Source organism: Syngnathus scovelli, chromosome 5 (genome assembly GCF_024217435.2).
Source record: "Syngnathus scovelli strain Florida chromosome 5, RoL_Ssco_1.2, whole genome shotgun sequence".
NCBI classification, from domain to species: domain Eukaryota; kingdom Metazoa; phylum Chordata; class Actinopteri; order Syngnathiformes; family Syngnathidae; genus Syngnathus; species Syngnathus scovelli.
In genome coordinates, this window is record NC_090851.1 from 2,133,311 (window position 1) to 2,161,242 (window position 27,932).

The 27,932-nt window shown below is 42.9% G+C and overlaps 1 protein-coding gene and 1 long non-coding RNA gene across 4 annotated transcripts in view; one reads left to right on the forward strand and one right to left on the reverse strand.

The window, feature by feature from the left end:
* Positions 1–23,950, forward strand: part of LOC125969580 (uncharacterized) — a 48,518-nt gene extending 24,568 nt beyond the window's left edge. The window contains exons 5-6 of one of the 2 annotated variants that reach the window (XR_007481623.2): positions 12,722–12,857; positions 23,734–23,950. This is a non-coding gene — a long non-coding RNA (uncharacterized lncRNA). Of the gene's footprint in view, positions 1–12,721; positions 12,858–18,564; positions 18,716–23,733 lie in introns of those variants that run through there. The other variant, XR_007481621.1, reaches the window with a different exon arrangement.
* Positions 19,683–20,974, reverse strand: lsm6 (LSM6 homolog, U6 small nuclear RNA and mRNA degradation associated). Of its 2 annotated transcripts, none has more exons than XM_049721806.2 (4): positions 20,823–20,974; positions 20,128–20,241; positions 19,926–20,039; positions 19,683–19,846 (listed from the first exon to the last, which is right to left on the reverse strand). In XM_049721806.2, exons 2-4 carry the CDS (start codon positions 20,219–20,221, stop codon positions 19,812–19,814), a joined length of 243 nt encoding a protein of 80 aa, XP_049577763.1. In that variant the 5' UTR covers positions 20,222–20,241; positions 20,823–20,974; the 3' UTR covers positions 19,683–19,811. The 2 variants fall into 2 exon arrangements, with proteins under 2 accessions (XP_049577763.1, XP_049577764.1); XM_049721807.2 differs by having other exon boundaries at positions 20,789–20,858.
* Positions 23,951–27,932: the final 3,982 nt, after the last annotated feature.

Sequence of the window (27,932 nt, forward strand, 5' to 3'; positions counted from 1 at the left end):
GCCAAAGGTTCTGTGATGGCAAAACCACTTTTTTATTATTTTTTCTTTATTTTCCTCCGCCCCACCAAGTGTTTGAAAGCCGCCACATTTCCTAACAGCGTCGGCTTAAAGGCAAACACGGGCAAAGTGACAAGTGGAAAGAGCGCCGCAGTTGACATATTCCCCATCCTTTCAGCGTGTCATCTCACTTTCTCTGGACACCTGATGGATTGTGACAGCCTATATTGGCTCTTTCATATGAAAGAGAATTTAGCCATGAAATGTTAATGAGCTGGAATTTCTTGCCGCGTTTTTATTACAGCCCGCCGCTTTTTGAACATTATTCAAAGCAACACGCACAAATTCCACTGTTTGCCATCAATTAATCATGCCTCCTTGTCACCCAAGTAGCTCGCCGCCTTTAATCAAGAACGGCGCCAGCTCCTTGAGAAGTTGTTGCTTTATGATCACAACAATTACAAACTTAAAGGCGATTATTTGAGTACGTTTATTTGTTTCTGTCGTGCCCGAGGCGAGCCAGGGCGGGGCACATTTCCTATTTGAGGAGACAGAGGCTAAAGGCTGCTCGGATACTACAATAGAACCCAAAAGTCTTTTGTTCCCGTGTCCTCAAAAGTTTTCAAATAAACATTCTCAAGTTTAACTTTTAATCCAGACATCAGTCAGACTTGATCAACGTCTTAAAAAAAATGATCCATCAAAATCGGACAAATAAATTGAGAAGGGTGCTAACATAAAATGTTTTTCCGTGTCAGCTATCAAGCCGGAGAGCCATGAATTGTAAAATTAAAACAATTCTACATTTCAAAGCCCCTTTTTGGTAAAAGTTTCCACCAACAAAGTCCAAAACAAGATGGCCGACTTAATTGGTCTTAATTTTTTATGATAGACATGGCCACACAATTTCAGCTCCATCTGTAAAACAGAAAGTTGTTTTTTATTCTAAATTTCCCCCCTCCTTTTCTTTTTTAATTTGCCAGGCCTCCGCCAAACTAAAATGGCCGACTTCCTGTTCAGTTCCTGACTTAGGATTTTAAGACTTTTTCCTGCATCCTGTTATATTTTAGAAAAGTTTGAGGTCATACGCGACTCGTTGCTTCAAGAGACTACAACTAAACAGCCGTTCCAAACTTTTTCTATCTTTATTTACCACTGTTGCGTAGCACACAGGGAAGAACAGCCAGCACCCCTCAATAAGTGATAGGCTCAGAAAGACGCAACAGTCTGGAGGATTTTCAGGGTCCGTCTAATTAGTTCCCATCAAAAATGTAATTCCTTTTTTTTTTTTTTTTTTTCGGGAATAACGCCGCCGGGGCCGAGTAGCCCAAAGCGAACATACCTGGCCGAGGACAAAATATATATAAATATCTCTGAAATAATGAATGAAAATCTTGTAACCCGGAGCCATAAGTACATTTATATGCTTGACACGAACACGCCATCAATGGCGGCTCCCGCTTCTAATTGAATCCCTCCGACGTATGTGTAATCTTGCCATTAATATGAATGCCGGCCGCGCTTAATATTTCACGTTTCTCGTAGATATTGTGAGCGTCTCATACATCCTTCAAGGGCATATTCATTAATAAACTTTTTTTTCTGATACTTTTTGGAGATTTAATAAGCAGGTGAGGAGGAGGATGATGTAGTGCGCTGGAATGTATTTTTACTGACACCTTATTAACACACGGACTCGTGTCGTGTTATTTATAACGTGGCGATGTTGGGTTGAGGGATTCGCAAAATTAATATACGGTAAATATGACATGTTTATGTGATTTATTTTTTAATTTAAATTACTGTAATGACCAAATAGCCACTGGAAAAACATCCAATAACAGGAGAAAAGATAAAAATAATTTATGGCATTGTTTCCATTGATAAAATAGTACACCACATGATTAAAAAAATTTTTTACAGGCATTCCACTTGATTAAAATCTTAACAAATAACTATTGAAAGTTAAGAGGGATTTAAAATATCGTCAGTTAGGCCTTTTACTTTTATAACAAAATGATAAAATAACACATTTTGGATTTATCACAGTTATACAAGAGATTGTTTTATTGACATGTTCAACTTTTATAAATATAGAAAAATATAATTCATCTGTCTGGATCATCACAATTAGTGAACAATATATTTATGTATAATTTGCATTTTTCTTTCTCCTTTTTGTTTCATTTTTTTTTGTGATCTTTAAATAATATTACCGAGATTCTACATTTTAATAAGTAATCCCTTACACTACTGTAGTTACTGTAATTATTTTTATAACACTGCTGCGCAATAGGGAATCAATTAAGCGCACAGCGTTAATTCCTAACTTGTTCAATCGTGGGGCCAGTCTGTTTGGATTTGGGCCCTGATGGCTGAGCCCCACCTTTAACAAGGCCGCCTTGCTCTTGTATCTGACAGTGCCACCACACACACACACACACACACACACCCTATACATAAATAGAGGGAAGGAGAGATCTAAAAAGCCCCCGTCGCAAGTGCCATTTGTCTGCAGGTTAACAGAAAGACGAGATATAGGGCGGGCGTGAATAATTCAGGCTCCCACAACACATGCACTTTTGCTTTTCAAGCATGAGTTATAATTTAATTAGCAACTTCTGGTGCCTCTGCTGGCCTATTTAAATATTAAAATCTTCCGCCGATCACATTGGATTAGCCGGCGCCGTGAAATTCCCTGAGATGTCAGTTGTTGTCTCAGCCACCGACTCCCCCGCCCACACCCCCCTCCCACACACACATCACTTTCACTTCTCCCCGTCTTATCACTCTCGTCGCCGTTTGTTGTCGTCGTCGCAGTCGACTAGTCCATTAGAGACAAAAGGGGGACGTGTGTTGCGGACCTTGGGGGGAGGCCTTAATGCAGGGTCGCCGCGTGTTAACACGCCTTGGACCAGATGTGATTGCGAAAAGGCTGAAGAGGCAACAACGCTCATTAAGGGATGTCGAAGGTTTATTTATATTTCAACAACAAGGTTTGCTTTATTGCTTCTTTTTTTTTTTTTTTTTATTGCTTGCTGGTCGTAAAGAAGGACACCTGTTGGTAGGCAATGCAAAACGCCATAGATGATTCAATGCAGAATAAACCTTTAAAGTGAATGGTGGGGATTTGAACACACACAGTGCAGCAGCACATGTAGACAGGCAATGTAATTTTTTTTTTTAAATATATGCATGCAAAATATGGGAATAACCAACCAAAAACCAATACAGGCTCACTAACTGCGATGTGGAATTCATCAGTCTTCAAAATGCCACTTCATAAAAGTGACAATTTCTCCTGGCATTTATGAAATCCTCATTAGCTTTTCAATGTTAACTCCATTTGACTTTTACCTTCAGCAACCTTTCTGTCAGTAAAGCACTTATACAATCTCTTTAGATACTGCAACGTCTCTTTGATGAGTCCAGAATGCTGAGGAGGTGGTGTCGCTACATACAAGCATGTTTACAGCGACATGACATGTTTAAAGCATGTGACGAGGCCTGCATGCGTAGACGCTTCAATATTAAAGTTGACAGTAAGTCAAACATGACTTAGGAGGTCGAAGTAGAGCGTGAGAGACATTGACTTGCTATTAAAAAAAGAATGTGAGCGACAAAGAAGACACTAGTGTTCACCTTATTTCAACAAAGACAACGTTAAAACAAATCAAAACGTTTCTGGATGTCACTTTCAACTTTTAAATATTTCCTATATACATTTCGAGGCTAAAAAGCTACCTCGTAAAGTCCGGTTTACCGCTAACATTAGCCGCTAGCACTAGCTGCCTACTAGCTATTTTGCCTACTAGCTAGCCCCTTATTTTCAAAGGTATTTTTTGCAAGATAGGCAAATGCATTCACTTTCAGTTTGTACTTAGGAAAAATATATTTTAAAATTTAAAAAAAGAAAATGTAAATTTTTTGTCATTTGCCGCATGGAGACAGTAAAATTTTCTGCCATTGGATATTTTGACTTTAATTTTAAAGCAATTTGGGTGTCCGGGCTAATTTCTTTTTTTTTTTTGTATTACACTTTTCCATTAAGCCCTCGCTCACATTTGCCCGTCTTGTCTCTGTCTGTGGGTAATGAGCTCATCCCCAAGATAACAGTTGAAATACGTCAAAAGGAGCGTCGGGTCGCCACGACGATTAATACGGCTTCGGAGGCGAATGTGCCCGGCTTGAATTATTAACCCGGCGTTCCGTTTTGAAAAATGCCGGGTGGGCGCGAGATTTAAAGGGAGTTAATGTTTCACCATCAAACCATTTTAGGCTAATCTCGCCAGCTGGACGCGTGTGATGAAAACGCAGTTCCTCATCATCTGAGACTGAGTGACGGCGGGTCTTGAGGGGGTGTCGGAGTGTCTCCTTGCGACTGGCCATTGCTTTTAAGTGGCTGGTGCATTTTTCATGCTCGAGCGGTCGACGGGAATGTCTCGATTAAAGACCTATTCAAAATGGCGGCGGCGTGGGGGGCCTGAAATATTCATTGGCTATTGCAACGCTACACCACAGAGTGAGTGTTAATTAAGGAAGCAAGCTATACTGTATGCCGCACTTGGGACGGTGGGGGGGGCGGCTGGGGGGCTTTCAACGCAGCCTCGTGGCGGAAGATGACTTAAAGGAGAATGACATTCGGCTTTGCCCACACGTCCCGCCGGACGGCCATTTGTTGGGCTTTATTTTGCGCTGTGCTTTTAGTTGGGAAAATGGAAATGTCTGATTTGATGAAATGGCTGGAGCATCGTGGATGGCTACTCAATTGTTCACATGATGATATTCGGTTAAAATTAAAGTTATTTTATATGAATGGGAAAAAAATCATGTCATAAATGGTCCTTTAATGGATTTCTGGATCTGATTTTTATATTGTATCATGTATTCATTTATTTGCAATTTAAATATTTGCATTTGCATGCAATTTAAAATATAGGATTTTATATATCTTTTAGTATCTTGGTGCCAATATTTTTGTACATTTGTATCCACACTAGATCAGCATAACTTTGCATACTTTGCCATATTTATAGAGCTTAGTTTTTATTTTTCTGACTTGACTGATCATTACTTTACATATTTGTTATGGCAGTCCCTGAGAATAATAATCCCTAACTAAACCCTAATCCTAAAATATTTCTTCCAAACTTTTGTCCTATTAAAGCCTGTTCCATCCCAGTCCTCCATCCCATCCCAGGCATCCATATGCTTCCCCACCCCCAACAAGCATATCTCCCACGCGTTGACACGCAGGTGTACGCGCCCGCAGGTATCCATCCTTCCTTCCCAGTCTGCTCGGCACGCAAACCGCCCCAAAAAATCAAAGCGACACCTCTCTTTGGTTTGATATGCCATCAGAGCGAGCGGGAACGGGGTAGGGAGGGGGGGGGCTTGATTTTCTTTCGACGGCAGCGACACGTTTAAGTGCCCAAAAGTCTAAAAATGTCATCAGCGAGCAGCGAGGCGTAACGACCGCGAGCGTTATACCGACTATACCTTTAAATTATTGAAAGGCGCTTTTGGAATGCCAGAGTGTCGTGGATCAACTGCACCTATGCAGGGGTCAAGACGGCTGCCGTTCTTAATCTATTCATAAAAATTGGCGCAGCTGCGGCTGATAATTAGAAATCTGTATTTCCGCGGGCGACGCGCATTGCTAAGTTTGCACCTTGTATTAAAAGCATAATTCTACGACAAAGCCAGTTTAAGGGGGAAAACCTAATGTTATATTAAAGCGGAGTTAATCAGTGCAAGACGAGATACTTTATTATGCAGCGCAAATCCTTTAATGTGCAAAAAAAAAAAAAAAAAAAGACACAAGAGCAGATTATTATTATTGGTAGTATGACGACAGGTTAATAAAACTTTGGCTTTCTTAATTTTTCATACTGGTGAGTGTGTGTTTAAATGTTTAATGAGCCCTTTATGCTCCAGATATTCCAACAAAAAGGTTAATAAGCCTTAAGATGGAAGAGCGGGTATATGATAATCGACCCGCAAAAAAAAAAAAAAAAGTGCAGCGACATTAAAGAAGCCAAAGGAGCACTGGGGGAAGAAAGAAAAAGACACTTAAAATGCAGAATAATAATGACATAAATATATAGAATTATTCTTTTTTTGCTAATTATTTATATTGCTGAGCAGGACAAATCTATTTACAGAATGTTGATTTTTCTTTGAGGCACCTAATTAATTATTTGCCCCCAAAATAACACAAGCTTGTCAGGGTTGTGGACAAACGGGTTTATAACGATTTTGGACTTGCAGTCTTTTTAAATTCAGTTTTGTTTAGCTCCCCTGTACGTGAATTTCACGGGACAGCAACAACATGGCTCCTACGCGCCGTATTAGCGTGAAAGTTGTGTGTTACTTGGCGGGAAAGTTCAGAATAAGAAATGGAATCGCACCGCATGATGAAAATCTCCGACAATCCCAACGCCACGCAATGCGACCGAGAACTGCGCCGAGTTGTCGGCGTTAAACTTTGATGCCTCTTTGCCAGCCGAGCGGTAAGAGTAACAATTGTGCGGCGTAGCGGTAATAGGCGCAGCAGAAGGAAGCGGGGAATAAGGGGTTGGAAAAATGAGACGAAGGAAGGGGGGGGGGGGGTCGATGGTTAGAAGATAGCGGGGAGAAAGGTTATCTATGATTTAATGCCGATGAGATGAGCCCTGCCGGTTCATGCTGCTGTGATTCAAGTCAGCGCTCAGGACTTTCAGCTCGTTTCATCATGGTGCTCCTAATGAGGCCCGGGTCTGCTCCCCAATGTACGTTGGAAGGTGGGGGGGGGGGGTGATAACAACAGGTCCTGGAGTAGCTGAGGTTGGCTTGGATTTGGGAAAGGGGGTGGGTGTAAAAAAGTGGTGGTTGTCGCTCCAGGGCAAGCCACTTTGTCCTGAGGCTGTGTGAAAAGGTCACTGCCCCTGAAGACTCACCACAGGCAGGCGCTGTAGGGCGTCTGCAGGGGGGAAGTGGGGAGGGGGGGGGCTTGTTTTGGTGCAAACAGGAAGTGGCAGGTTAACGGGAGCGTGTCGGCCAAAATGGGTTTTGAGAAATCAAATAGCTAACTCTGACCGTTTCCTCGCAAAAGTTACTTGCAGGATAATCAAACGTGTTGGGACAGTTTGTGTTAGCTTTTAGTTGCTAGCTCATTAGCGAAGCAGTTCTCTTTGCTGTTTGTCTGTAGCTGCCCTTCAACTTAGCCATTTTGCGTTCTCTGGCTGGCTAGCTAGCTACTTCTCTTTCTCGCTAACTACAGTTCCCAATACAGTTAGCTGTCTATCTAGTTTTTTTTTTGTTTTGTTTTTATTTTTTGCTAACGTTTCCATAGATATAATTAAACATGTCGCGCATGGCGCTAATTCCTTAGATCTCAGTCAAATCCATCCGGGGGGACACTGTCAAACTGGTCCCCCTAATGAGGGGTGGCTCCAGGGGATATGAAAGGCAAAGAACGCTCCGAGTGGGTGGGGCAGGGAGCCTGCTGGTGGGGCGACCTGTCTATTGGCCTTTGTGCAGAGTTAATGATGCCGCTAATATGTTCTTTTAAAAAAAGAGCACACGGTGATTCATGGCTTTCATTAGCACCCGTGTGCCAGGGTAGACGTCCCGGCCTCGCTTTCTCTTCCCTGTCGCCGATCACACCCCTCTGTCCAACCCACCCCACTTTTTTTTTTTTTTTTTAATGAGTGCCTGGAGATGAGGTGGCACGCTTGACCCTTAATCATATGTGAAGCCGGTGTGGGGGGTGAGGCCGGAGGTTTTTTAGGGGAGACGAAGGAGGAAATCGGATGGTTGCTTGTCATCGTTCCGCTTAGGGCTGGGTAAGGAAGGGTCGCGTAGCATCCGATTTAAAACAACAGCTCGGGTTTTCCCGGACGTTTTGATCCTGAGCCCTGAGGTCGACATTTTGACAAGAGGGTCGACATACTCATTCTGCCTGTCCCTTACCCAACGTGTTCCATGATTAAATTTGGTACATGCATCTGAAATACAGTGAAACATTATACTTTGGTCTCTTTGTACTGCAGATATTCTTGCTAAATTAGAATTACGCATGTTGGACCTAGAGCGTAAACTCCCGCACTGCATCTCTCACCTCTGTCAGCCCATCAGGAGGCGGCCGGATAAATAAATGATGTCGAAATTACACACGGACATGCGGTATTTGCGCTCACCGTGCACCGAATTACACTTGTTTACAAGAGCCAGACAGGTTTTCGACAAGAAAATTTCAATAATTTACTCACCATGTGTCTTGTGTGTGTGTTGCTTTTTAAAAATGTAAAGCAGACCGCGTTAAGCAACAAACACACATGCACTGAGTGCAAGCATCCCCAAAAGAAAACCTTTCACTTCATTTTCCAATCTGTCAATTTTTCAGGCCTAAATTTCCAACGCTTCGGGTCGTGACCTTTTGACGTGAGAAACGATCAGTGGTGAGCCGGAGATGAAAATAAAAGCAGAAATGAAGCGACCGTACTGAAGGAGGGAAATGTGATTTTGTGCCCTATCATGCATAAAGTGTTGAATAATTCAACTTGACTGGTGGGATGACCTCAGGTAAAACGTGTTTACTGGTTGGAGGTGAAACCCACATTGCTATCTTGCTACTGAATGTGATATTTTTCTAATTTCTAACTTACTGGCTAGCTTCAACTTAGCCAACAATCTAGTTTACTTATCTCAGCTAGCTGTCAAGCCAGCTAGTCTGTTATCATTAAAGCTAGGTCGCTTTAATTTCTTGAAAGCTGTTGAAAAAAAATGTATATTGAAAAAAAATTATATTGAAAATCAGTATCTGCTTTACTGGTGAAACTCCACCGCCTTCCCGGAACACTCGTGGTAAACAGGATGCGAGAAAACGGTAGCGCGGCTCGCTAATTCGCCGTAGCGCCTCTCTCGCGGCCTTCTCTCCAGTTCAAAGCGCCACGATGCTAATGAAGGTTCCCGTTTACAAAGAGAAGCTTATGTAAATGTTACCTCTCCAGATGTGCCAACTAGCGCTCGCGTAGCGCTAGCCCCAAGCCGCGACTAACGTTAGTTAGCACGGAGACAAACCTTTGCGCCTACGGGGCCTGCCGCCCGAAAATCAATGTGTCTAATGAAATTTTGCCACACGTTATAATGAAGCAGCAGCCAATTTGCATTTGAAAGTGAAAAATAAGGAAAATGGGTTCATTTTACAGCTACGTGTTATTTATTGTGTCCTTTTTAATTGTAGCTTGCGCTCCTTTTGGACCAGATTATTTTTACTATTTGACTTCTTCAAAATTGTAAAATGATAACTTTTAATCTTCAAGAACATTTCAAATTTTGACCCTCATGTTTCTTCCTAATGGTCCTTGTTGTCGGGTAAACTTTTCTCAGTGAACATCAGCGGCGTGAACTCAACCCTCCACGTTATTGACACCATTAAATGCGTAACGATCTTATCGCCGCAATGATCTACCAACGTTGGATCTTAAACACCCTCTCCCCGGAGGTCGTGCTCCTTTCATGTACTGTAAATACCGCAAAGTCGCTAGGCTGGCAGGAGATGTTCAAGTTCCAGGCAAATGTACGGCAGGCGAACCTCGCCTCCAGCAAGACTGAAAGTGAGCATCAGAGTAAAACAGTTGTTGACTTTGTTTGAACGTCAGCGTGTCAACGCCCGCCTTGGGGGAACGCATCGCCGCCTCTCGACATGTGACAAAGACTCGCATGAATAACAATGTCATTTTCTCACATACACTTCTCCTTTTCGTCTTCGACTCAGCCCCGCCGACAACCTCTCGTCCCCCTTTTTTTTTTTTTTTTAGCGCTCCTCTCCAATTATTCATACGCGCTTTGAAAGTTTGGGCGCCGCGCCCCGGATTGACGGTGACACACAAACTACATTATCCTCGCCGTAAACTAACTTGCGCCGAGTTCATGTGTTTTTAATTGCACCAGTTGGGGACGCAGATGCGGGCACAGATGTGAGCAAGGGTGGCGGAGATCGGCGCTCTTAAGTGGTTCTTACGTGGACACGAACAGAGTTACAAGTTATAGATAAAAAAAAATTATAAGAAAAGATGCTTTTGTAAAACTTTGTAGATCTGTGGCAGTTCTTCAAATCAAAAATCCTGTTTGGTGAGGAGTCAAACAATGATGTGGATATGAAAGTGCATTTTCATTTTTTGTTACAGTTACAGAAAGTCACATTTTAGGTTGTTACCCAAAAGTTGTTTTACTTTTGGATCAAATTGAATTCTGAGTTGTTTGACTTTAGGACCCAAGATTTTAGTTTATATTTTTTGGGGGGAAAGTCGGTTTAGATTTTCTGGTTGTAATTCGCAATTGCTTGATTTTTGGACCAAATTTTAGATCATAATTCCCAGTTTTATTGTTTGACCAACGTTTTTTAAAGTTTAATTCAGAGTTGCGAGGAATTCCAAATTTATGTTAAAATTTTAGGTCAGATTTTTTTTCTCGTATTATCGATTTAAATTTGCCTACATTTTGAATATGATTTTGAAGTAATACTTTTGTCAATCAAGTGTTTTCATATTTGTATTTTCGTTCCAGTACATTACCTATTGGTGGGGGGGGGGCACCTTTGCTGTGACTTCTTTGCCTTTTTTTCCCCCACATCTCTCCCACGAAGGAATGAATAAATCATACGTGATATGGAATGCGATCGAGAGGGGACGAGTAGAGAGTAGAAAGGCGTGATTATTCTTTGCTCCGCTGAGGTCTTATCTTCCAAAGTGCCACTAAAAGCACGAGAGGCTTTGTGTCACGTCGCTGTGGGACGACGGCGGCTGATTTTGATGCGAGATGAAAGGTGGCGGCGGACTTTGCTGCTCAAATTTGGTGTCCTCCAGCAGAGGATGTGTGATATTGATGGCCGGGTGCCCGCAGCCAAAGCTAACGTTATCAAGCATCCATATTGTTTTACCTGCCGTTGCCCGCGGTGACCAATAAACGGGCGAGCGGCGCCGAAAGGTCTCAGCTTTCCAAGCGGGCCGCGAAGATGTCAAAGCGACCGCTTGGCTCGGCTACACCACACTTTGAGTTTGTTATAAATCATCCAAAGCATGAAGTGTTTGCTTTGATTTTTTTTACAACACAGGCAAGTCCAGATTTAGAATTTTAAGCAAAGATTTTCAGAGTTTGAACAAAAAAAACAACCCCAAAAAAATTTCCGGCCTAAATTTTCAAACAAGAGTACAAATTTGACCTACAATTTAGTCCAAAAAGTCAAACAATTTTGAATTTCTCACTAACAATCTACTTTCCGGAGTGGGAAGGGGGGCACTGCCCACCTCGCCAAGCGGGAGCAAGGCCAGCTCGTACATTAGCAGGAATGCGCTTGGGGACGGGACGTCATATAATGCGGAGTCCGTCCCGACGCTGAGTGCTGCTCATCTGCTCGCACTCGTCTTCTGCCCCTCCCCCCTCCTCAATTGTCCCGGTTACCCCCTCCCCTCTCGTGTCTGCACTGAAACGACTTTAGTCAGTGAAGGAAGAATCCATTTACAATGTGTGCTTTATAACATCTTCTTGACAATGCAGTCGTGGATTAGAGACATTTGTGATGAATCTTTTATAAAGACCCCCGACCCCCGCCCAAGTCTTCCTCCATCATCTTTCTTCTCCGTGTGTACACGCCACATGTGACTGTTTGGATGTCATTGCAGAAGAAGACAAAGAAAAGAGGGAAGAAGGGTGACAAAGAATTGTCAAGAGTCGGGCGAGGGGGGCATTAAAATTTATCTGTGTGGAACTTCTTTTTCCTTTTTGAGCGGCGCTTGTCCTCTCAGACGCCCAAAGACGCGCTCTGTCCTCATCAATTCTTCACCGCCATTTTGACACTCGCGCCGCTTCGTGTCTTTTTTGGAGACGTTTGCCTTTTTTTTTTTTTTTTTTTTGCCTACTCTTTAAAAAAAAGGGAGGAAAAAAACGCCCCCTTTCAAAATTAATGCCAACCCGAAAAGAAATATAGAAGCGCGTCTCAAAGCTGACAAGATGTTGTTCTACGTTATTCTCTTTGAAAAGCCATTTTGTTCGGCGAGCAAACACACGCACGCTTGTCTGGTCCGACCATGCGGCCCGTCTTTCTACTCCGCCGCTTAGCTGCAATGTGGACCAACATGCAGACCTCCACTTGGTCCATGAGAACTTTTTAAAAGTACCCTTTGAGGTTAATCTTGAGGGGAGTCATTTTTTAAGATGTTATATTTCCTACTTTTTGTGGATGCGGGTGAAATTTTGGAAAGAAAATTTATGTCCATGTGACCCAAAAAAAAATCTAAATGTCATAAGTTTGTATGTTTTTTAATATATATATTTACATGGAACTTTTGTCAGAATGTTTTTGTTCAGTTTGTCAAATTACTTATTCATTTAGGCCGATTTTTAGCTCAAAAGTTTTCTACTTTTGGACCAAATTATTATGAAAATTTCAGTTGGAATTGTTTTTTTGCACAAATCTTCCTTGATATAAATTACTACATTTTGAAAATCGTAGAATTCTGACTGTTGAATTTTCATAAACATTTTAAAAACCTTGTCCCGCCTCCAAACAACAACCAAATACAAAAGTCTCCCTAAAGTTCCTGGTTCCTAAAAGAAGTTCAGACAGTTTAAATCAAGTGTTACTAAACTTTGAATCAAATAAAATTGCATCGGTTTAATTTTTAAGTAACTTTTCAAATGCTGAGAAATGTAACCATTTTGTCCCTTGTGGCCTTTCCAGCTCACCTCCCCGTCCCCCATTGTCCAGATTATGGGGGGGGGGGATGCAAAAGAGAGCGCCGCGCACAGCACGACGACGCAAACGTCGCACGGAAGAGGACGATGAAAAATTGATGGGCTTTCCATTTGAATTCAAGGTAGGCATCACTCTGCGTAAGTAGGCCTGTCTCTTTAAATCAGAGGAACTGTCGCCCGTGTGACTGCCTGTTTACAAAATAGCAGCCTGAAAATGAGACCTGCTCCCCACGGACAAGCTAACTTGTCTAAATATAAATAATGAACGTCGGATAAATAATTCCCGCCGCTTGAATAATGCACACGGTGACGGAAATTCACTTACACCGGTGAAACTGGAGGACTCCAGGTAGTTTGTGTGCCAAAGTACAATCGGGGTGCTGTGAGTTGAGTCGCTGGTGACCCCGTGTTTGCCACTCTGACTTTCTACAGTCCAAAAGTTGAACAATTTGCAACTCTGATGGTCCAAAGGTGGAACGACTTGGAATTGTGACCTGCAATTTTCAGCATAAAATGTGATCCAAAAGTTGAAAAGTTCAAACACATAAATATTTGAGTTAAAATGCCAACAGAAATGTCATCCTATATTTTTTGGACATCATTTTAGTTCAAAAGTCAGTTTTAGAACAAACATAGCATTTTGGGGGTCTTCTGAAAAGTGACGATTATGGAGGTGAAAGGTTTGTGCTTGACGTGAGCGACATATTTGTTAGAAAAAAAAAGAAAACCTAAGAATGTGAATCTAAACGTTAGAAATATTTAAGAAAAACCTGAAAACCAATATAAATTTTTAAGTTTTTAATCTTGACAATCACAATTCAACTTGTTTGGTTACACTTTTCTTGGGGCAATGTCCACGCTCGCCCCAGGCTCCGCCCCCTTGCTCGGCTAATTTCAAGTAGGCATTTGGAGGACGTCGAGGTGGGCGTTTGCCGCTTCCTTTTTTCTTGTGTCTGGGTGTCCTCTGCAGAATAAGCCTTGTGATAAATGGCTCATTATGGGAAGTGCCAAACGCTCAAACTGTAATTAGCCTTAATTGGCTAATTGGATGGAGTTGTTGGATGGCATCAGCTTAATTGCTTCCCCACCCCCTCCCTCTCTCGTCAAAATGAAGTTGAACCCCCGGCTCCGTTTGCCAGAAAAAAGGCCGACGGATCGTGCAAAGATCCCTCGCACGCGTCGCTGAGCATACAAGCTGGAGGTGCTCCAAGTGTTCCGCTAATAACACCATCCCAAATTCACGCCCTCCAAATAGGTTAATGTGTTTTTGCCCAGAGGGACCGATCTACCTGCACGGCCATTAAGCAACAACGCCGTTAGCCGGCTGCCGGTGAAAACTAGAGGGGAAGAGACCATCTTGTGTGTGAACCACAAAGGGGCCTTTGTTAGTGCATTGGAAGGTGTCACGAGCAGGGAAGGGCAACCTGCGGCCCGTGGGCCTTTCACGGAGCACAAGGAACCCTGACATGGCCCCCCGATAGGTGAAAAGATATATATGAATAATGGACTTTTTGCCTTGATATTATTTGTGTTATTCTGATATGGTTCAAACTTAAATGTCATGTAAAATGTCCAGTGAGTGTATGCGGTTTAAACAACATAACTATTTTTGAATAAGTAGGTCACATCTTGAGTTTCTAAGTAAACTATCTGAGGAAACAAATAACCTATATAAATAAAATCAGTAGTAAATAGGGATTTTTTTTAAAGTTTGCGGAAACCCCTTTTTATGAGCATTCAAGTGGGAAAGATTTAAGATAAACAAGGCAAAAATAGATTTAAAAAAAATGTTTACTGTCTTGCATTGCATAAAAAAGCCTTTATTATTATTTTTAATATAAAAATCTTAATAAATTACTATTTATTACATGTTCAAAGCCATATTATATTATTGCTTTCTTTATTTTTAAATTAAATTTTACAATATCCTGATCATTAACGGGGCTTTTCTCTGTCACAGTACAAAGTAAAGCGCTGCGGTATTTGATTATATTTGGTGTCAGCCTGACCCCTAGTGGCGCTGCACTGCACTCCATTCCATTCGTCCAAGCTTGAAAGAATTCAATAAATTGAGAGCCAGGGGGGGCTAAAGAGCAAATATTACCAGTAGGGCCGCCAACTCGCCTGGCCTTGACCGTGCACTTGGGAGGCTGCCGTTTATTTTGGGCTGTGGTAGTGACTGTGAGAAGGACAGAGGGAGGAGGAGGGGAAGGAGAGATAGATGGGGGACACTTAAGCAGGCAAAAGAGAGAGGGAACAAGGACACAGGAGAAGAATGTGGTCAGAGCATCAGTGTAGTGACACAAAAAGCACATTGTCCTGATTTAACAGCCCTGAGCTTTCACTTCTCTTCGGCCCCGGACGCGCACACGCACTCAGCGCTCGTAAAGCTGTCGGCGGACTTTACAGTGGAGGAGCTGAGACGTGGGTGAGTCACTACGTGTTAAAGGAGGACTCGTGATTCAAGGGAGGGATGAGGAATGGGGGGGCTGCGAGCAAAGCGGGGAGGCGAATAAAGCCAACGAGGCGGCGGGCCAGAACTCATCCTTAAAGAGGATTTTTATGTGGCCCGCTAGAGCGCGCGGGAGGGGACGGCGGCGCTTGGTGATGCGCTACATCTTCATCATTTACGCAGCAACCATGTGGAGCTTATATCTACGATTGGACCCTTGTGCAAAAAGCCAATTACTGGAGCCCCTTTTGAACTCTGTCGCTAACCAAAACAGCAGCACCAACCCGATCGTTTTGGCCTGAGTATAAAAAGAACATTCAGATGAGTTTTTTGATGAATAGGTGTACCCCCATAAACATTTGCAAATGCCAAACAATAAGCAAAAAAATAAACAGATGAATCCCTCCATCTTAGCTGCCCGCCCACGGCTGCAGTTGAGTAACTCATTTTGATTTATTACTTTTTTAAACTGCTCGTGCGTTTTTGTCCTCTATAATAAGTTTATCACTGAGACATACTGGAGCTGACTGTTTTACAGTCTAGTCTCCAGACAACCAACCAAACACACGCACAGATAAATATGTGCCTCCTCAATGAATTTACATCCTCGCGTTTGAAAGTCCCACTTCTCCATTATCCGGGAATGCGTATTTTTTAATTATTCATGGCAGAGGCATTGAAGCAGCCAGGTCTTTTAAATTTTTCATTTCCGAGTGGCTTCAAACGAGATTTCTCATGAAAAAGGGACCTACTTTTTGTCATTATCTTTATTATTATTATTAATATTATTATTATTTTGGGCGGGTGGGATGGTGGTCGTGTCAGCAAATAGCCGTGGGGAGACGTTGACAGCAATTTGGCATCTCCCGGTGGCTCTTTACTGTTTGGTGACAGTGTAAAAAAAAAGGCGGAAAATCGAGGTCAATTGGCAGGAGGATTCAAGAGGGCCTCAGTGAAAAAAAAATTGTGGAAGGGAAGCGGCTGATGCAATGCCAATATTAGCCGCTAGATAGCGCAATAGGTTCAGTGCTGAATATAGAGATTCAAGCGCTCCAAAAAGGTTTGACCAAAAAAAAGTACAGGCACATAATATTCATTTATTTGCCAAAAAATAAATATCTTCTTTCAAAATTATTTTATTCCATTATTTTTAATTGTTTTAAATATTTTTAGAATAATGACAGATAAGTAAATAAATGATCCGCTGTTTTGTACAGTATTGACTTTAATGTTACAAATGTAACAAAACCCGTGTTATTGTATGATAGTCTCATTAGTCTTTCGAATTTTCTCTTGTGGACGAATCTGGGATGGGGAAACGGGGGATAGCTGAACACTAGGACACTTAACGTGTGGTGGGTGTCTTGGTCCTATAACACTTCCTCAACATTTCATGCACGATGACACAGCAGCAGCTTGCGGCATTTATCTTGGCGAGAAAGCCACAACAAATTATTCTTCTTTTTTTTCCCCCCACCGTACAAACATATTAAAGTTTTGGGCGCTTGCCAGACAAGCCGTGGATTACCTCGCACTGCAGACAAATTGGCAATTGAGGTGCCAGAGTAATGGAGGCTAATTGCTTGAGTGCTGGCTTAGTTTGCGTTTCAAACACAGATTGCAGGCCAACCTGGATGAGAGCACGAATAGCCATTTGCAAAAAAGGAAATAAATTTAAAAAAGCCACTGTTTTAAACATTGATTCCGTGCTATTTGGTAGCATTATAACAATCAGGACAAGCTAGCTCCTGTTGATTCTATTTTCTTCAAACAAAATAATTGTTTTCGTACAATATTTTACGGAACAGTTGTTCTCCTGCCTGTTTGTGTCGCTCCGTCTCGTGCTAACTAGCCAACAACATATGACGGCGCAGCGAGGGTACGGATATTGTTTGTTCTCGGTCCCCCCGAAGGCCGCCTGCCGGTCACGCACCCTCCGACCCTCGCCATCTGCATCCCGTCTCCGCTAGCATGGCCAAGGCGGCACAGGGGAAGCTGGCACGCGGGGCGGGCCTAACTCCCTCCCCGCGTTAAGAAGGGCGAAGGTTGCATTTTTGCGGAAGGTCGACCGTCCTTCCGGCTAAATAAAGAACCCGCTCCGGCCCCTGCACGCAATTCGAATCCCAACAAACGCAAGCATTTGATGGGTTTATGATCTCTAATGACGAGCTGATATGCTAGGCTAGCAGTACATATGTTAACCGTTAGCAAAGTAGAAACATGGTAAATGAGATAACAGTTTGAAGTTGGAATGATTTTAATCAAAAATGTAGAAAGAAGGCGTAGAAAGAAATGGCTCTTAGATACTTTAATGGCTGCTGCTGTTTTGGTTAGCAACAGACTTCAAGATTTGTAGTAGCTGTTGAGATACACGGCATACAAATCCATTGGTGTAGTGCTGCGGTTTAGACAGATGGTGGTGCTCCCAGCATTGCATTCCCCTCACACCATTCCAAAGTGGCCACCTTAACACCAGTCGCCTTTGTCCTTTCGCCTCCATCGATCTTGTTTGTGCTGTAGCATCCTGGCCAAAAAAAACATAGGGTGCCAATCTAATGACTTCCAGTACAAACATAATCATGCTCACGTTTGATTGACACCACCAGAGGTTGCTAGGTAGGCAGGTGTTAACATTTTTTGGGAGGGGGGGGGTCAATCACACCGGTTTTTTGCTATCCGCTGCTCGGCTCAGCCCCAATCCGCTAACACATAACCATTACGGGTGTAATGAAAACGGATTTGAATCATAAAATCGTTTTTTATACATGCCACAGTCACTGGACTGACAAGTTAATCCATACTGAAAAATGGTCTGCTTTCAGCCAGAAACTCATAATTGCATTATACCTCTCCAACTGAGCCTTCCTACCTTCTACGATTGGAATCCCACTAAATGGAACCAAAGCGAATCGTTCCGCGTTAAAATCGGATTCCTCGTATCAAAGTATGTGTGGAATTGCCTTTTAATAACCGTTCAAAATCACCAAATCAGAGCAAGATGTACAATACAGCTAAAGACAAAAATAAAAAAATGTATGCATATACAGTATAATTGCGCACACCCGAGTGGGAGAGCATCTGTTTGCTTTTCTTTTTATTTTTTTTTCCCCCCTGCACATGATGTCATGTCACGTGTGTGCAATGTTTTTAATTAGAAAGGTTCACCGCGGGGTCACACTCGGCTATAGCTCCAGTGGGTAAATATTTGCCTCACACTATCACCAGGCGCCATTATGGCTCTCAGGACTGCGCAATGCATTTCTATGTGTGTCCACATTAGTCAATGCCTACATCTTCCTGTATGCCCCCCCCCCCTCCCAACCCTCCCCCACCTCCCTCCCTCCCTCCACCCCTGCACTCTTGTTTTTTCTTTACAGCTGTAGCTCCACACGGTTTGATCAATAATGTGTCCTTCATTGTCAAGCTGGGCCTTGCTGACCTTGGCAGCCTTTTGTCTCCTGCCGAGAGGCCGGAGCACGCATGTACAGGTTGTAAAACAGGAGGGAAAAAACATAAAGGAGTAAAAAAAAAAAAAAAAAAAACACCTCCCTCTTGAGAAAATGCTTTTCCCTCAATGACCATGCAGCCTCATGAATCACATGAAAGAGGTCCTAGTTTAATTAGGCCATAACAGCGACTAAGTTACAAAAAAGCCCGATATACAGTATTCAATTTACAAAGTGTAATAGCCTTGACAAAAAAAAAAAAATAAATAAATTGCGCACCTCTCCAAATAAGGCGCCTCGTTTTACATCGGGACAAACAAGGAAAATCAAACATGACGATGAGAAAAATTGTATAGTTTGAGGGGACAAAAAATCCCCTAGCAAATATTCAGTCGGGTTTTTTTTTTTACATCAATTACAATCAAGCGTCAATTTGCGGATTTTTATGCTTCCACTGTATCTAATCGAATAGACGCTTGTTCCTCTCTGCAGTTAAGACAATAACTGACCCCGGCAGCTACGTAAGTGGAAGTTGACGTGTTATATACGTCCCACAGTCGCGCTCCTAACGCGCCAGAAGCAGTAATGGATTTTTGGAAGGCCATCTAAGTGACGGATTTCCGCCGCACTTTGCGGCACGTGAACAGGCGTCAAGACTACGTGACCACTAGTGCATCTCCAGTTTGTCCCTACCCGTTATATTTTCTGCCCCCCACCCTAAAAAAAAATTTGAATTCCTTATGCGTTTCTGTCATTGTGAGCAATTAGTTCAATATTATTAGCTTCTAATCCCTCCAAAGAAGAAACGCGGTTTAAACAGTCTTTTTATTGCTTGCTTCAGGGATAAACTGAATGATTGCTTCATTAGGTTGCCACCGGCAACGAGATATTAAGGCGTTTTATCAAAGGAAGTGGTTCTCTAACATATTACGCCAAGTACCACCAATGACTATTTAAATTTTATTTAAAACACCGCCTGCGTGGTTAATGAATGTATTTTCATAAAGCCCCACAAAATTGAATGAAAACAAGGCTCCAAACTCAGGATGTAACTCAAAACTCAGGATTTATTCACAATTCAACATTTACAAAAGATTCTTCAGTACTCATGTTGCAGTCAAACTAAAATAACAGCCACAAGAAACAAACCAAAATGGCACCCAAAAAAAATAGCATCACTAGACTTTCCTCTTCTGTGTGCTGATATAAAGAACTGTGGAGACAAATTATTATTATTATTGCGCAACATCTTGGCAAAAATAATGAGTTACGGAACGTAATGCGACTCTTACCATTGTTTCCTCTTAGAAAGGCATCACCGTACTTGTTCTTGAGCTGCCCGTTGACATACTCCTCAGTCTGCTCAATGGCGATGTTCATGTAACCATCCAGACAAGCGAGGACACCTAGAAACACAGATCAATATTATTTAAGTAATTAGCTCACAGACTTCACAAAACTAATCAAGGATGGAGGTTGAAGAGCTTAGGTGACCTCGGTAATCGACGCCTGAGTTCAGCTTGACCACCACCGGTCTGCCGATGATCTGCTTCAGGAAGTCACTGGGTGTCTGCTTTCTGAGACTCATCCTGGCTCAGCGTTAGGTAGCTACAAGGAGAATGAGTCAGGTTAGCTCTGTTAGTACAAAAACAAAATCACTGAATTAAATACAAATGTAAAATTATTTTTAAAACTAGATTTAATCAATTTAAAATAATAAAATTAAAATATTGGCAATATATTGAATTTGAGGACTAATAATTACTTTGAGAATTTATTGACTTCACAGAAAAGGGTAAACATATAAACGCCACTAGACCAAGTTAGCATCTTTTCTCGGTTAGCCACACGAGCTGCTCGCCACGTTAGTCACTAGCTGGGCTAACCAAACAGGCTTCACGCCAGCGACGTTGATATCTACTCCGTTAATCTTAACATGTTTACTAAATTTTGCATCGTACCACGACATTAGCATGTAGAGGCTAACCGCCTTGACTGGTGGGATTCAATGCCTGTTGATAGCGCTTGCTAATTAGCAGCTAACAAGCTAATCGAACTCGTTAGGACAACTTGAAGACGGAGTGAATATATATAACGTGTAAATAAATTTAAATACTGCAGAGCGCAGGTAGTAGTTTGTATTTTTAAGCATCACCTGATTACATGTTAGTGATAATATCCCACTGTACCTTTCAAACGTTGTGTAGACGATGCGAACGTAGCACTGGACCAGCATCTGTTTGACCAATCAGATACGAGTATGGTACGGAAGACGAGCAGAAGCAAGAAAGACGAAAGCGCAAAGTATGAGGATGAAAGGATAATGATCAATTATATTTCCCTTTGCAGATAGGTGATTATATAATTGTGTATTGATGCAATTAATTTTTATAAAGAGGCATTTTTTTTCCCTTTTCCGGACCATGAGACAATGGGGACATGAAAAAAAAAATCACTGTTGAAAGCAAAGGTTAAGACACCTGGGGACAGTTTTGAATTGAGAAAAAATGCATGATGTTGACGTTTTATTTTGTATTTTCTTATATATACCGTTTTTACTGCCATTGTTATTGCTGCGTCGTCCAGGTTGTCGGTCAAAGGTTAAGAGATGGTGTCGCATCTGATCGCGGCCGCCGCGGTCGACTGGAGTGCGTGAACCAAATGGCGCACAGCTTGGGTGCTACATGAAAAACGATGTCACAGGAAGGAAATAGGGCGAAAATATACAGGAGGACGGACGTGCGAGTTTGTGTTCAAACACAGAGCGAGAGAATGGATTCGGACAGGTTCCTTGTTAGCAGGGCATGGCTAGCGCCGGCGAGGCGAGAGGTTAATTCGCTATCTGTCGCTGCGTTCAACTTGGGTCACCGAAGCAAGTCCTTAAGTCATAAACACTCGTGGGTGAGAGCCATGTACAGGTAGCGCTCATGAATATTCAATGTTTTTTATTTCTCTCCTCACTGCTTTCAGTGCTTTCCCTTTTATTTAAGAAAAATAACAAATAGATTCTTCTTAAATGACCTCTAAAACTGTTTGTGTGTCCCAAAACATTACATTTCTATTATTAATCAGTTTTAAAATCAAATTTACATATAAACTACTGTGTATTAAACTGAGTGGTCAAAAATGATTTTTATTTTTTTTTTTATTGTGATACGTGATTGTACAGGCTTCGTAATGATTAGGGAACAAAAATATTGTGTACCGTTGCTCGCCACCTCGGGTAAGACTTGTTGGACAGAAAGCGCCAGGCAGCGCTATCAATTGCGCGACAAATCCTTGCTCCATCTCTCAGCCCCTTAACCCCAAGAAAGTGCCTTGTGAAATAGAAAGATTACGCCGACCGGAGATTCCATTGTAGGTTGGAAATGGAGAAATTGCAGCGGTGTGAAGGGCTGGGAGAAAGGAGAAGGCACTGGTTGGGAGGGGCGGAGCCGGGCCGGGGCGCCGTGTATCCTAAAGCAATAAGCAGGCCACAGGTGGGGCTTGGTGTCGGCGCAAGATGAGGCGATCGTCTGGACCGCCGTGACCCCGTCGAGGCCACGTTTTCTCTGGAGGTGAAACTTGATATGGGGAGGATAATGGAAAAGCTTGGGGGTCTTTTCATATCAAAACAGATGTGTGGACTGAGACAGACCCAGTAGAATACTTGCTTCTATCAAATCTCTTTACTGGATTGTAATAGCCCGGGATGGTCCAAATGTCTCTTTTGATTGTTTGCAATATTTATCATGAAAATTGAATATTGGGGAATTAATCTGTGATCCGACTAGCAAAGTCGGTAGGTTGACAGGTCTCAGTGTGTATCATTTAAATAGAGCGATACAATGTCAATGTTTACAGGCATGTTGGCTTTAGGTTATGTAACATGTTGGGGTCAGTCTGCGTAGAACCCCACATGCTACCCTCCCCCTTGGGCTTTGCTCCTGATTATTGGCATGCCAATGACGCATGGCACCCCTTCCCATGACTGACTGGCTTCTGACAACTGGCTGTTGACAGGCCTCGAGGGGCCATGCAAGGCTGGCCACAACCTTCATTTTATTCTGGGTAACTTCTGCCTTATTTTCCTTATGGTTAGTTTTTTGTGACCATTGTCATGTTCTTTTCTAAAATGTCCCTCATAAAGGGAACAACAGTTGTGTTTTTCTGCAATTGTCATGGAAACACATACCCAGGTCTAGGGACTATTTTAAACTCCCCCCCGTGGAAGCAATCAGTCCCCGCTGTCCCATGAAAAAAAAATAAAACACATATAATACCCGAGGCTTGGACTCTAGTCCTGTTTCAAGAGTCCCCTATGATCATTTTTAAAGACAGACCAACTGCTCGTGTTTCTATAGTAGATGTGGGAGAATTCCAGTTTCAAACTCACAGACCTTGTTTGATTCAAATTTGTCCAAATCCTCGGAATTTTCAAAATCTGATTTCCGTAGTCCACCGTGAAAGCAGGAATGGTACCTTTGTGTTGAATCAAAATAAACCAACCGTTAGCTAACATGCGTAGCTTCCCAACTAAGGACGGAATAGTGACGTAGACAATTCCGTCTGCTGTTCGTTCCCCCGGGGGGGGTCCCGGCAGCTCCGCTCGGAGCCGAGTTCCCTCCCCGAGGAACGACTCGAGCAGACAGTCTGACTGGGCCGGCCTCCGCTACAGAGCTCTTGAGGTTCTTCTCCCCACCTTTCCTCACATCACCTCATTTTCTACCAGCCAATGGTAACATCTCAACGGGGAGATATCATAAATAACATTTCAACATAATTATTCATCGGGAAAATATCAAAAAGCACTTTACATGATGCCCAAATTTGTGTAGCGCGCCAACTGGAACCCGCCCTCCCCTGCACGTTTTTCCACTTTGTCACTCTGCTACCAAGTTGTCAGAGTGACGCTGTTGAGATTTTTTTTTTTTTTTTGCTTGATGGATGGTGAATGGTGCTTATACAAGAAGCCACTCCAGCGCGCCCATAAATATGCATGGTGACATTTGGAACAAAGCCACTCGTCCTCTCTTTCCTGATGAGCTGTGCCGGCGTACTATAACATATTGCCATACTGTCCCACCTTGTGTTTCATAGCCAATCTCTCTGTTCATCAAGTTGGCAGATAACCTCTAGACGCTGACAGATGACGCGCATGCAAAACCCCGGCCCACGTTATTTCCCAAAATGGATGCTAAGACAAGTAATTAATGGGCTGTGCCGTGTCTGCTCCGATGAAGACGACGGCGTTCTCCAGACAGTTTGGAGGTGAAGGCCGTTACATTACTCTATTGATCGCCGGCGGGTCGGGGGTGGAGGCGTGTTCCCACATTCATAGACCACCGCGTGAAGAAGAATGCCCCCCCCGTGTTCTCATTTAAGACGGAGAAAATCTCCCTCACTTTTCTTTGTCCCCATGTTGTGTTAAAGGCAGAAATTTTAATAGGGCTCTTGCACTGGATCTCATTAAACGCTGCAAGTGTATCGACGCTAGCTTGCTAGCTAGCTAGCTATTGCTCTAACTATCTATTGCTCTATATATTTTTTTTAATATTACACAAAGCAAATATGCATATTTATAATATAAATAATAGACACCAAACTAAAACTAAGCATTTTTGAAAATAAATGCAACTCATTTAACCTAAAACAGCTTCTTAAAACGAATTAAAATTAAGTAATTATTAAAAAACGAAAAAAATCTGAATTGAAACAAAAACTGATCATGAAAATTCCCAATAACCCTGAGTGGAACGCTACCAAGTTGTTTTTTTTTTGTTGCTTGATAGACACTATAGACATCTCCTTTCCGTTTTCTTTTCTTTTATCCAAACATCACCCAGAGAAGAATAACTAACTGAGAGACAGCCGGAAGCATCTCCTTTCATAGCCCACACACATGCATCTCTCCCCTCCATCTTTTGACCACAAGTGGAACTGTGACTCAACAGCCGGGATACAGTACAGCAATCTTCCTTCGCCAGACCCTCTTGAATATTCATGGCTAGCAAAATAAGCTAGGACCCGTCCGTCTCTCATCCCTCCATCCATCCATCCATCCATGCTGACACCTAAGCGAGTCCACATTTTCCAGTCTTGACAAATTTAACATAAGCATCGACAAATCAGAACATTTGAGTCCAAATTTCACGACAGAATTGGAGTGCCAAATAGAACTCCAGAGTACAGTACGGCAATCTTTCCTCGCCTCTTAAATATTCATCGCTATCGAAGAAACTTACGACCCATCCGTCTTGTATCCATCTGCGCTGATATAAAGCGATTGCGTTCAGGGAGTGGGGGGGGGGGATATATGGAAGTAATAGAAGATTTTAAAATGGTGCGAGAGGGGTGGGTACGGTGGCGGGGACGGTAGGGGGGTATGTTTTACACTAATTCCCTCATCCCTTTTCGCAGGAGTGCCATGTTACAAGAGAATTCCTAAGGCGAGCCAATGGCCCGATAAATCTGCCCGAGCGCTGCTCTCTCTCAATTTGTCTCTGCGGAATGTCAGCTGGCTGCCATCCAGATGGCGGAGAAGCGCTTTTTCACAATGCGCCAATATAGCGGGAGAGATCCGGAGCGATGGATGGGTGGGTGGGTGGATGGATGGATGGATGGATGGATGGATGGATGGATGGATGGATGGATGGATGGATGGATGGATGGATGGATGGATGGATGGATGGATGGATGGATGGATGGATGGATTTGTAATTACTGCAACTTAACCTGCTTGACATTTCGTTTTTATTTCCCCCACTAACTTGGGACTTTCCTAAAAGTTGAATCTGAAGACTTGAGTTATTCACATATTTACTTACTCGCACATATGTGACTTCTGCTATTTACCGCGGGCCTATATAAAGCCTCGTCATCCGAGTGTCCATACACGGCCTCGGACGTCCACTTCTCGAGCAGGTCCATGCTGACAGAATGTACCGGGAAGAAAAAAAAAAAAAGAACGAGTAAGCCGAGATGCGACGCACAGATGCCATGCCAGAATCGTCTTGGAGCGCGGCGTGAAACACAAAATGGTCGTGTTTGGTGTCGCTCCCACATAGCTGGGTCCAGGTGGCGGAATGGCAGAGTGGGAGAACAGACCATGTTTGTGTGAAGATGCAACAACTCTCTCTCTCTCTATCTGTCTGCCTCTCGCAGCAGCCCCCTCCCTCCCTTCCTCCTTCTTCTTCTTCTTCCGATCTCTGGTCAAACAGTCTTTGTTCTGTATTTAAAGGTCGAAGGCGAGCAGACCCCGAGCTGCCTTCCGACCCCAACCAATGTATGTATATACACGCACACACACATGCAGTATATTTTTAATCTGCTCCTATTCTTGTATGTTTCCCTCATAAGGCCGGGGTCATGTACCAGGTCAGGCAGTGACCTGTTCGTGCGGGATATTGGGGTTTGGTTTCAGGAACGTATAGTTACCAACGACAGAATATAGAACAGCCAGTTGGTAGTGACCAGAAAAGAACGAGAGGGTGACCGTATAGGGACTGCTGGACGAACAAGCGAGTCGTGGCTCGACCCGCAGCTGTTAGGCAAAGCCACGGGGTCAAGAGTCGCCGGGTATAAAGCATGGGGACTGGAAGGCTCCGGGGCGGGCACTCGACAATTTTCCTTTGAGGCACTTCATTCTGACATCGCTTGAATAAAATCCTGGCACCTTCCTTAACAGCCAAAACTCAAAGCACCTAAAATTCATGAAATACTTTTGTGAGTCCTACTTTGTAGATAACGTCAATGGAGCTTGATCATAATAAAACACTCCAGCGACCCGACAACAAACAGAGAGGCTGCCACGCAAAAGCGCCGAAGGGGTTCATGTTACTGCGTGACAGTTGGCACGGGTGTCAAACCGGCGCCTTTGCCAAGCTTCGCTGCCAGGAGCTCAGCGTGGCCGCTTTTAATATTTCAATTGCCCTCCCCGCCCCACCCAGCCACCCCAATAGCCCGTGTTCCTGTCCGCAAACCAACCAGATTATGACAACGGCCCGCCTCGCCGCTTATCTGACGGTTGCCTAGCGACAGATCCCTGACCTGGCTTTGACCTCCTCTGGATAAGGTCAGCACCTGAAGGTGCTCCCATTGGAGGGCTGCCTGGAAGGGGGCGGGGCTTGGGGGAGCAGTAGAGGCAACAGCTCTCTTCTGCATACTCTCATGCAGCCTGCTGATAATAATGATAATATAAAAAAAAAAAAACTCCTTAAAAGCATCCTTCATGTTGTCCTTCATTACTTGCAGCAGTTATGCAGCAAAGTAAGGCCGCGAATAACAATGATTTGAATAATTGATTAACCTGTTATTTACATTGATCATTTAGCCGTTTGAAAATATCATTTTGAATTATCTTTTGTATCTGCCCATTTCACAGTTTGGGTTGTTGTTTTTTTTCCTTACGCTTGTTCACGAAGGGAGATGATGAAAGTCTCGCCACTGCAATCATTCACGATGGTGCAACCCGTTTGTTTGTCGTTCACCATCAACCAGGAAGTAGTCTGCTTAGCAACAAACAGGCCAACAAACAAATACAGTTTGGCCTCGGCAGAAGCTTTTAGAAATGACTGACCAAATTGTATATGATATACCATCTAACTTTATATAACTATGTATGATATATGTCCTTGTTTACAAGCTTTAAAATAACTCGTCCTCGTGTCACAGGACCTTCACTTCCCTCCGGGGGCCTTTCACAAGACCTCTGGCCCAGTTCACCCAGGGCAACCTAGGCTCCTCCTCTGTGTGTGTGTGTCGAAGAGAGAAGCCATTGAAGGTCAAAGGGCAGGAAGTTGGCCACCTGCCTCTGTCACGCTGGTGTCAGTGAGGAGGAGGGAGGAAGTGGCTTGCACAGACTTTGACTATGATTGAGCAAGGTTACCTCCGGTAAGATGTGAACGGTAAGGTCATGAAAAGTGCTTTGAAGGTTTTGTTGTCCATTGAAAAGCATGTCTTTTCAATTTTATTTTATTTTTTTAAAGTTTGAAAATTGAATGTAATATTTTAGAATTGGAATTTAATCATTTTTAAATAATTTGGACATTAAATGTAAATTTTAAAATTAATAAATGTAGTTTTAAAATCAATTAGATTTATTTTTAATTAAATCAAAATATAGTAACAATTTTCTTATTTTTTTTCAAATTTTATCATAGGAGTTTTTTCTTTTATGAATCATTTGTATAGTGTCCTTGCATGCCCTGCCTGTAAAAAGTATCCCAAGCCATAATCTCTATTATACACGGCAGGCCTCCCTCCGTTAATGTATCGGCTGCCTCCTGAGTTCCATCTGAAAAGTGTCCTTTTAAAGAGCA

Excerpts from the sequence above, each read along its gene's own strand:
- lsm6 (XM_049721806.2), bottom strand. The coding sequence starts at position 20,221 with ATGAGTCTCAGAAAGCAGACACCCAGTGACTTCCTGAAGCAGATCATC. Across the intron at positions 20,040-20,127 it reads CTCAGGCGTCGATTACCGAG|GTGTCCTCGCTTGTCTGGAT; the intron begins GTCACCTAAGCT and ends CTGTGTTTCTAG. Across the intron at positions 19,847-19,925 it reads CTTTCTAAGAGGAAACAATG|TTCTTTATATCAGCACACAG; the intron begins GTAAGAGTCGCA and ends TTGTCTCCACAG.